This window comes from Balaenoptera borealis (genome assembly GCF_965194805.1).
Source record: "Balaenoptera borealis genome assembly, chromosome: 20".
NCBI lineage: Eukaryota > Metazoa > Chordata > Mammalia > Artiodactyla > Balaenopteridae > Balaenoptera > Balaenoptera borealis.
The window spans coordinates 18,580,428-18,590,512 of NC_138879.1; the positions used below are offsets into that span (position 1 = coordinate 18,580,428).

Here is a 10,085-nt window from a genome sequence, read left to right on the forward strand (position 1 = left end):
TATTGCCAGTTGAAGAAGGCAAAGGTCCTTGCCTTGCCTCATCCTCTTATATTGGCTCCACTGTCTCTCCACAGGCCTCGGTGACATCACACAGCAGTTGAATCAAAGTGAATTGGCAGTGTTATTGAACCTGCTGCAGAGCCAAACCGACCTGAGTATTCCTCAAATGGCGCAGCTGCTTAACATCCACTCCAATCCAGAGATACAGCAGCAGCTGGAGGCCCTGAACCAATCCATCAGTGCCCTAACAGAAGCCACTCCCCAACAGCAGGACTCAGAGCCCACGGCCCCAGAGGAATCTTTGAAGGAGGCACCCCCTGCCCCAGTGGTCCAACCTTCAGCAGAACAGACAACCCCTGAAGCTTCAAGCACACCAGCTGACATGCAGAATATGTTGGCAGTTCTCTTGAGTCAACTAATGAAAACCCAGGAGCCAGCAGGCAACCTGGAGGAAAACAACAGTGACAAGAACAGTGGGCCACAGGGGCCCCGAAGAACTCCCACAATGCCACAGGAGGAGGCAGCAGGTAAACAGACCGGTCATGAATCTCATTGAGCTCAGGTGCTGTTGATCCTCTTAAAAATCTCTAACATTTTCTTTTTCACATCAGTGGCCTCGGTTTCAGTCTTTCTGTCACCTAGTCTACAGGAGAACATAGCACCAAGTGATGTATTTCTTACCCAGCTTCTTTTATTTAAGTCTCAAAGCTTCTTAAAGCACCTTTCATATACTGATTGTTTTTCCATCTTTCCATTTCCTAGGGAGTAGGTAAGTAAAGTCCCTGTGTTCTCACACAAGGAAACCACAGCTGTAGCTAGTGATGCATCTTGAACCACTGTGTGTGTGGTGGCCAACTAGTATTGGCACTTGAAAATCTGCCTTCCAAACAAACCATTAATCAGATTGTACAAATAGTCAATTGTACTCTAGTATAGTGGATGCTAGATACCAGAGTCTCGCCAGAAACATACAGTCAAGAAAGCCCTAATAAGATATCATTGTTAATCTCCTGAAGAATAGTTTGAGATTTCTAAGTAGATAATTAACAAAGTACATTTCCTTTCCAAAAAATAGCATATAAAAATGATTCCTTTAAATCTGTGTTCCTGAAATAGGTAACTAAATGGACCCCAGATTAGGAATTGAGCATTATATTTAAAAAAAAAAAAAAAATCTGATAAAAGGAAATATGTATACCTTGATCTCACATGACCACAGCATACAATTTATTAGAGGGAAAAGCAGTTTAAATTTTCTAATGAATTCTGATTCACAGTCTTGCAAAATCTTTACTTATCTGAAAGTGATTCCAACTCCTTGGAAATTTTTGCTGTCCATGAAGACCCCATGAATTGGGGAATGAGAAGATGTACAAGGTCTGATGGGGTACACTAACCTTCAACTTTTAGGCTGTTGTACTCACATTTCATATGGGTTGGTATGGAGAATATATGCCTTATTTCCACTAGTACAAGGTCAAATATATAAACTATTTATCATATGTAAAGTTAAAAAAAAAAACAGAAGGTAACATAAATAAAATTACCCCCTTACTTTATAGGTAGGGAAACTGCAATCCAGGGAGTTTAAGTAAGCCTGCCTATGGTCCCACTGCTGGAATCATAGGCAGAACTAGAATTCCTGTACCTTCTTAATGTGTTTCTTTTTAATGTGTTTCGTAGTTCACTTTGCTATTATGCCATAACAGTTCCAATTGTTTTTAAGAGACTCCAGGACGTGGAATAACAGAGAAAGCAAATCTAGAATTAAAGTAGGCCTTTTTGTCTCATCTCTCATACCCTCCTCCCTTGCACCACCACCCACCCCCCAACCAAAAAAAAAAATTCAGCTACAATCAAAATATCTGAAAGAAGTTGTTCAAGTTCAATGGCATAGTGTTTGAAAGAAATTCACCCAGTAATTGAGTCAACAAGCTATCAGCCAAATGGTGAAATTGAACTAAAATTAAGGCCTGGCTCATGGCCAGAAATTGTTGGATTTACTTTTCAGAGGAGAGTAGAAATGCCATTCCTAATGATTACAGTCACTTTTGGATTATCCCATTGGTGTCTCTCCGATGTCTGTGTGTTCTTGTTTCTCCCCTGCTACCTCTCATTTGGCCATTTTAGTGTTCATTAGCACTTCCACCAGAGGGCAGACTGAGTTAGCCAGAGAAGGTAAAAATCTATCACTTTGGCTACTGTTTAGCTATTCTGTACTCGTTGGGAAAGGGTTTTGGTTGAAATCTAATGAGTAAAATGAAGTTTTAAGTTATTTGTGTATTTCATTAATCCCTCCCGCCATTGGTACAGGCTGTTAAGGATTGGCAATATTGTTAATATTTTGAATCTTACAACAGTATGTTTTTTTAATGTGATCTTTATTTTTAATTCTCTTAAGACGTTTTATTAACCTTTAATAGTTCTTTACAATCCATCTGCCTTTGCTATTTTGAAATAGTTTTCATCCTCTCATACATGTGAAAGAATGTGAGCTCAAGAATTAGTTCTGTTGAAACACAACTAGGCTATTTACATAAAAGGCAAATATGAAAAGTAGTATAGATGGAAGAAAATAAGTGTAGCTTTGTCCATTTTTACAGTTAGGCATTTTAAAAGTTGTTTGCCCTTAGTATTAAAAAAACAAACAAACAAAAAAACAAAAAAACTGGTGTTCCATTTCATATACAGACCAAAAATACTTTAAAAAATAACTGGTACTGTGATTGATGTTCTTATGTAGTGAGATATGTAGTGTTCACGGCAAAAAGCTCTGAAATCTATAGATGTTTGTAGTCCAGTTAGCTCTCCTTTTTCTGGATGTCTACTTTTCAAGTTGTGAGTTTTTTCTATAGCTAATTTTTTTGTCCTTTAATTCAGTTTTCTCTACCACCTTAGTCAACCAGCCAGTCTGTTAACAAGTAACTTGGGTGCGTATTGTATATAGGATGACCACCTTGTCCCTGTACTGTCCTGGTTTTAAAACTGAAAGTTAGCAACCTGGGAACCCCCTCAGTCCCAGGCACATTGGGACTCTTGGTCACCCTACTTGCATGTTACACACCGACCTTATCCTCCTACTGCTCAACAGTTTCGTAGTGTTTTCAGAGTACTTTCATCTGCACGCTAAGGGCATGCTTACTTTCCTGATTGTTTTTGCAAAATATAATTGTGGTAAATATACAACCAAAATACCTAATGATAACTATAAAAACTACTTTTGGCTTGCCTGAGTAATGACTTTATATCACTATCTCAGATAATAATAAAGAATTGATTATATGGACATTTAAAAATATGCTTCCATAGGGAACAGAAAAATCGATCATTTGGAAGATATCCCAAAACTTTAAGTCTTTTCTTCAGCAGGATGACTCCCAACTCTCTAAAGTCACAGTTCTGATTGTACTTGGTTTTGTGTGTCCTCAAACTCACGCTGTTGTACATTTCTAGTCTCTTGCCTTGGCAGGAGTTATCAGACAATGATTGCCATGGTTAGGCAAAGTAATCCAGCAGTGGGTGACAAAAACTTTAGGGAGTGGTTCTAGTAAGATCTTTGGAAAGACAGAGTGTAGTATTAGTTCAATACATTTCTAAATACTCGTTTCTTGTCACTGTCTCCAAGATAAACAGATGTTTATCAACATCCCATTCTGCATGACATTGCTATAGTGATTTTTTATAATTACTGTAACAAAGGAAACTGAATGACAGTATGGTGGTTAATATCCTATTCTCCAGAATGTGATTATGGGGAAAAGGGACTCAAGTTGGGAGAAGCAAGTGTATAATTTATACATGACGGTAATGGAAGGTTTTTACTTTATTTCACCTCTCCTGTATATTCTTTTAGTTCTGTTTTATGTGTTAACCTTATATCATCAAACGTTCTGTAAAATGTGTTAGCTAAGTCCATACAAGGTCTCCTATTGTACAGCAAGATTATGTCCTAGATATGTGACCACAGCATTTGTATTGTTCCCTCTCATCTTCCTTCTTTCTAATTTTCATTAATGTTTTGATCCAACAGCAAAAAAGGGGCGGGGAGGCTACCAACAACCTACATATTAGAACAATTCCTTAAGGAAGGAAATGGAGGAAATCTCAGACAAAAATCAGGACAATCATTTGAAATATCTGATCTTTTTACACCAGCTGTTAGATCCAGAATGCAACTGTTTTACTTTTAATCACTTGATTTTATTTATAAATTGCGATTTCCTGATCCCAAGGTTTTATTCTTTATATATATTTGGTTACTTGTATTGATATTTGTTTATGTTGGGCTGTGTGTGTGTGTGTGTCTGTGTGTGTGTGTTTGTGTTTATAGTCACATGTGATTTTTAAGATGGTGTTTAAAAGAAGTAACCCTTCCACAGCATGTCCTCCTCACATTCTTCCACCAGAGAAGAGGCCCCCTGAGCCCCCCGGACCTCCACCGCCGCCACCTCCACCCCCTCTGGTTGAAGGCGATCTTTCCAGCGCCCCCCAGGAGTTGAACCCAGCCGTGACAGCCGCCTTGCTGCAACTTTTATCCCAGCCTGAAGCAGAGCCTCCTGGCCACCTGCCACATGAGCACCAGGCCTTGAGACCAATGGATTACTCCACCCGACCCCATCCCAACAGGACTTATGGAAACAATGATGGGCCTGAAACAGGGTTCAGTGCCACTGACACTGATGAACGCCACTCTGGTCCAGCCTTGACAGAATCCTTGGCCCAGACCCTGGTGAAGAACAGGACCTTCTCGGGCTCTGTGAGCCACCTTGGGGAGTCTAGCAGTTACCAGGGCACAGGGTCAGTGCAGTTCCCAGGGGACCAGGACCTCCGTTTTGCCAGGGTCCCCTTAGCATTACACTCAGTGGTCGGGCAACCATTCCTGAAGGCTGAGGGAAGCAGCAACTCTGTGGTACATGCAGAGACCAAATTGCAAAACTATGGGGAGCTGGGGCCAGGAACCACTGGGGCCAGCAGCTCAGGAGCAGGCCTTAACTGGGGGGCCCCAGCTCAGTCTTCTGCTTATGGAAAACTCTATCGGGGGCCTACAAGAGTCCCTCCAAGAGGGGGAAGAGGGAGAGGAGTTCCTTACTAACCCAGAGACTTCAGAGTCCTGAGATTCCTTCCCTATCCATCCTTCCACCCAGTCCTCTGAAACGTTAATGAAATCATTTGCCAGAGCGAGGTAATCATCTGCATTTGGCTACTGCAAAGCTGTCTGTTGTATTTCTTGCTCACTTGCTACTAGCAAGCGACTTATAAAATAGTGATGTTGGCACCAGTTCCCCCTGGATGGGCTATAGCCAGAACATTTACTTCAGCTCTACCTAGTAAATATAAGTAGAGAATACAGAGAGGGTCATTAAATTGAAAAGTAAATGTTTAATTAGTTCATTGCCTGTACTTGAGCAGAAGAAAAAGGAAACAGTTTCAATTTTGAGATGGTTCAGGAGAAGCTCTCTTTAGGTTTTTAAAGTTTTGTGTTTTGTTTTGTTTTTGTTTTTTTAAGAGAATAGTGTTCACAAAATTTGAGCTGCTCTTAGGCTTTTGCTATAAGGGAAACAGAGTGACTGGCTGATTTAAATAAATGTTTCCTTCCTCTCCACCATCTCACATTTTTGCTTTCAAGTGAACTCTTTTTTTACCCCATTGAGCATCTTGAACATACCTTTTTTCCAAATAAATTGCTCGTCCTTAAAGTTTGCTCCACTTTGAGAAAAGACATGCCCCGTCTCTCCCTGCACATGAAGCAGGTTGTAGAAAGTGGCATTCTTGGGCAAGTAGGTAGACTTTACCCCATCTATTACCTTTTTTACCCCATCTTTATAGTTTCTCTTTCACTCGCTCTCTCTGTCTCTTTTTTGAGGCATTTGTTTGGAAAAAATTAATTGTTGAGATGCCCAAAAACCTGGGATAATTCTTTACTTTTTTTGAAATAAAGGAAAGGAAATTCAAACTCCTATATTGTTCTCTGTAAATCTTCAATTCTAAAATGTTTTTTGGTTTTTTTAAAACCACGTTCTGATGGTGAAGTTGATTTGTAGATGCAACCAGCCTAGGACATTGCTGCTGAGCTAGGGTAGCAGATGATGCCTCCATACATGGAGGGCTACTAAGATCAGTTAGCATACATACTGTTTACGCATATATTTTTATGTCAAGAAAAACCTTTGAAACAGAGCATTGTAATATTGTCAAAGAGAAAAAAATACATCCTGAAAATACATGGAAATGTAACTTAGTTGAGGGTGGATATTTTTCTGAAGATGTATCACTACCTGAGACCTTTTTTTAAAAAAATAATTTTAAAAGAGCAGACCATAAGAAAGAACAGTATTGACATATACACATCTCAGCATGTATATCCTGCCAATTCTTTTAGGGATTTTCCTCCAGAGAGGTTTGATTTTGGTTTTGGTAAAAGGGGTTAAATTATGACTTCATGGCAAGAATTTTGCCTTATTATAAACAGAAAATGGAAGAGGGAAAGGCTTTCAGGGTGGGATAACCTGGGAGGTTTCTCATTCTGGCTTCCAGTTTTGTGTGAGTACCAGCATATAATGTGTTTTTAAAACATATACGTTTAAATAAATTATCTGCACAGACCTAGACCTTTGTGAAACATAGGTTAGTCCCGTTTTACAAAGAAAAGGCAAATATGTTTCAGCATCTTGGAGAATAGTTTACAGACCTCAAGTAAAGTTTCATGTTTCAATGCCAAGTTCTTATATTAAAAAATAAACACTACTTGTAAGAGAGAGGTGCGTTAATTAAAAAATAAAACAAAAACAAGAACAAAAAAAAAAAACTTTAAAAGAAATGAAAGAAGAACCCTCTTCTGATACTTACATGAAGACTATTTTCCCCTGTTACTGAAATAGGCAGATATCCGGTGTGTGTATTTCTTTATTATTCTCTGGGTTTTGGTCTGGCCTTGCCCTCAGGGCCAAACATTGATTAAAAAGAGAACCTTCTAGCCATTTTGGCATTGATGGCTTTTTATACCAGTGTGTCCAATTAGATTTGCTAGGCTCACTGACATGCTATTGGTAAATTGCATTAAAGTTCATCTGAACCTTTTGTCTGTTGACTTCTTAGTCCTCAGACATGGGCCTTTGTATTTTAAAATATTTGAATTAGAGTCATTGAGCCCTGCTCTCCCATTTTTGATTAAAGAACTTAAGCCTGGGATACTTTCAAAAGTATCCAGTGAGAAAAATTGGTTTCCCATCAAATATGAATAAAATTCTCTATATATTTTAATTGTATTTTGGTTATCAGCAGTCATCAATAGTGTTTTTCCCTCTCCACCCCTTATTTTTAATTATGCCAAATACTCTAAATAATATACTTAAGTCTCCATTCCCCCATCCCTACTACTAGGGAAGGGGGTGAGTATGTGTGTGTGTGTGTGTGTGTGTGTGTGTGTGTGTATGTATGATCCCATCTCAACCCCCACCCCCATTTTGGGAGTCTAACCTTTAAAAAGAAAAAAAAAATTTTGGACTATTTCTAAAGGCGGAGGGACAAAGAAACAACCTGTAATCTGTCTGGAGGAAGAAAAGGTATTTGCTAATTTTTCAGCTTTGTTATCTATAAACGTGATGGAAGTACAGGTTTGGCAGAATTTCTGCTTGGCTATTAGAAAATTACAAACCCAATTAATTATATTCAGAAGTGGTTTTGGTTTTAATTACTGAACCATGGGAGATATTGTCCATTAAATACATTATTTTGAATAGATAAGTCTGATTCTGTTCACGAATGAGAGGCAAAACTGGTTTGACCATGATCATTTTTTTTTTTTTAACATCAATTGCATTTTTTTTTTAAATTTTTATTTATTTATTTTTGGCTGTGTTGGGTCTTCGTTTCTGTGCGAGGGCTTTCTCTAGTTGTGGCAAGCTGGGGCCACTCTTCATCGCGGTGCGCGGGCCTCTCACCATCGCGGTCTCTCTCGCTGCGGAGCACAGGCTCCAGACGCGCAGGCTCAGTAGTTGTGGCTCACGGGCCTAGTTGCTCCGCGGCATGTGGGATCCTCCCAGACCAGGGCCAGAACCCGCGTCCCCTGCATTAGCAGGCAGACTCCCAACCACTGCGCCGCCAGGGAAGCCCGACCATGATCATTTTTATGTTTTGAAAACAAATTTGACCCAGTTTCTTTAGTTTTTTCCTTCAACTGTCCATGGGAACGATAAGGATTTGAAAACATCAGATCTATACGTTTAAAAGCAGGGCAATTAGCACGAATTGTAAGTAGGATTTCTGTTAGCTTATGCCATAGACATCACCCAGCCACCTGTGTGTGTGTGTGTGTGTGTGTGTGTGTGTGTGTATAATATGCATATATAGTTACAGTACTAAAATGGTTACCAGCAGGTTTTGAGAGAGAATGCTGCATCAGAAAAGTGTCAGTTGCCACCTCATTCTCCCTGATTTAGGTTCCTGACACTGTATTCCTTTCTCTCTCTTGTTTTTGCCCCCCATCGGGTTTACCTTGTCTATGTATAGATATTTTGTAATATATTAAATTTTTTCTTTCAGTTTATAAAAATGGAAAGTGGAGATTGGAAAATTAAATATTTCCTGTTACTATACCACTTTTGCTCCATTGCATTTACTTCTTAATCTGTACCCTTTGAGCAGATCTAATTATATGTATAAAGAGCATTTCTCCTCCACTTTATCCTAGGGGTTCTTTGTCTCAGAATCTCTGTAGACTCATAAATTACCAAAAAAAAAAAAAAAAAAAGTTTTCAGGATTTGAAGAGGTGCTTCAAAACACTAGACTAGGAACTAGAGAATAAAGAATTGGGGGAAATCATAAGATGTGATTTTCTAAAGTAAAAAACAGTTGCACAAAAGTAATGATGGTGCCAGGCCATCAAAAGAGTTGAGCTTCATGTACCCTGACTCCTCCTGAAAGGAGAGGTAAGTGGGTTTGAGCTCAACTGTCATCAAGAGAAGTTGGTAAGAAGCTGTTTAGACCCCCCCAAAAAAATAGTCTCTTAAATCAGAATCCCTCACCCTCACGCCAGCTCCTATGTTACCTTGAGTAGGGCCAGCATGGGGATGGATTAGTGTTGCTAGTTCTGTTGAGATTTCCTGATACATTGCCAATCAGGAAGTAAGTCGAAGTTATTTATAAGGGTAAAATTCCTATTATTTCCAAAATCTTTTCCTGTCTCCACATGAGGAGAAGATTGCTTTCCCTTCCCTTTCATGGTTTAGGACACTGGGGACTAAACTTTCCCTTGTGATATGTGCTACATTCCTGCTAGTTATGACATAAGTAGGCAGAGGACAGAAAAAAAAAAAAAAAGCATCAGGAGACAGGAAGAGGGGAGACAGGTATCAGGAAGTTGTGAGTGGGGTAAGCAATCATACAAGGTTAAGGGGTACACCAGAACAAGGAAATTAGGAAGAAATCCAGTTCAAAAACGTGATGATGAGGGTTGCCAGCTTGTTTTTGAATCCCCACAGTTTAAGTAAGATGTTTCCTTGCCTGTGGGCTGTCATGTCTTTACCCAGAAGGAGAATGGAGAGCTCAAGATTGTTCCAGTTCCTGGAGTCCTGTGTTTCTTGTTAGCCTCCAGAGAAAAGGAATTCGTTTTTGATCTTTATGTACTGCAAGTTCATGACTAGGAGTGTGAACTTCAACCTAGTAGAGAATATTGTTTCCACTTCATAGCAATGGCTGTCTTCAATTCTGGGCCTGAAAGTTGAGGACCTAACTAACCTGGACTTTTTTCTCTATCACACTCAAGGCTATTTCTAAGTAGAAACCATACTGTTCAGTACCTAAATTTCTTGGGCACTATCTTTTCCTAGACAGGCATCCTTAACTGTGTGGTAAGGTTAATGCCTCAAGGAAGTTGACAGTTAATATTCTTTGTGCTGAACTGGGATTTACATTGTTACTAAAGACTGCCCAATAGCTTGACTTTTTTTTTTTGGTATTGAGTTACTTCTCTGTTCACAACTTAGTCATCCTGAAGGGCTAGGTGGAATGGAAGTGGGGAGTTCCTCAAGTGAGTAAATATTCAAACATTCCAAGGGAGAAATGGAACTGCTGAGTCTTCTGGTTG

The 10,085-nt window shown here is 39.4% G+C and overlaps 1 protein-coding gene across 4 annotated transcripts in view; it reads left to right on the plus strand.

The window, feature by feature from the left end:
• CDK12 (cyclin dependent kinase 12) overlaps positions 1 to 9,378 on the plus strand; it is a 48,002-nt gene extending 38,624 nt beyond the window's left edge. For 2 of the 4 annotated variants that reach the window (XM_082373448.1, XM_082373449.1), the window contains exons 13-14: positions 75 to 527; positions 4,380 to 9,378. In XM_082373448.1, coding sequence (XP_082229574.1) covers positions 75 to 527; positions 4,380 to 5,092 — 1,166 coding nt within the window. In that variant the 3' untranslated portion in view covers positions 5,093 to 9,378. Of the gene's footprint in view, positions 1 to 74; positions 528 to 4,030; positions 4,227 to 4,379 lie in introns of those variants that run through there. The other 2 variants (XM_082373450.1, XM_082373451.1) reach the window with 2 other exon arrangements.
• Positions 9,379 to 10,085: the final 707 nt, after the last annotated feature.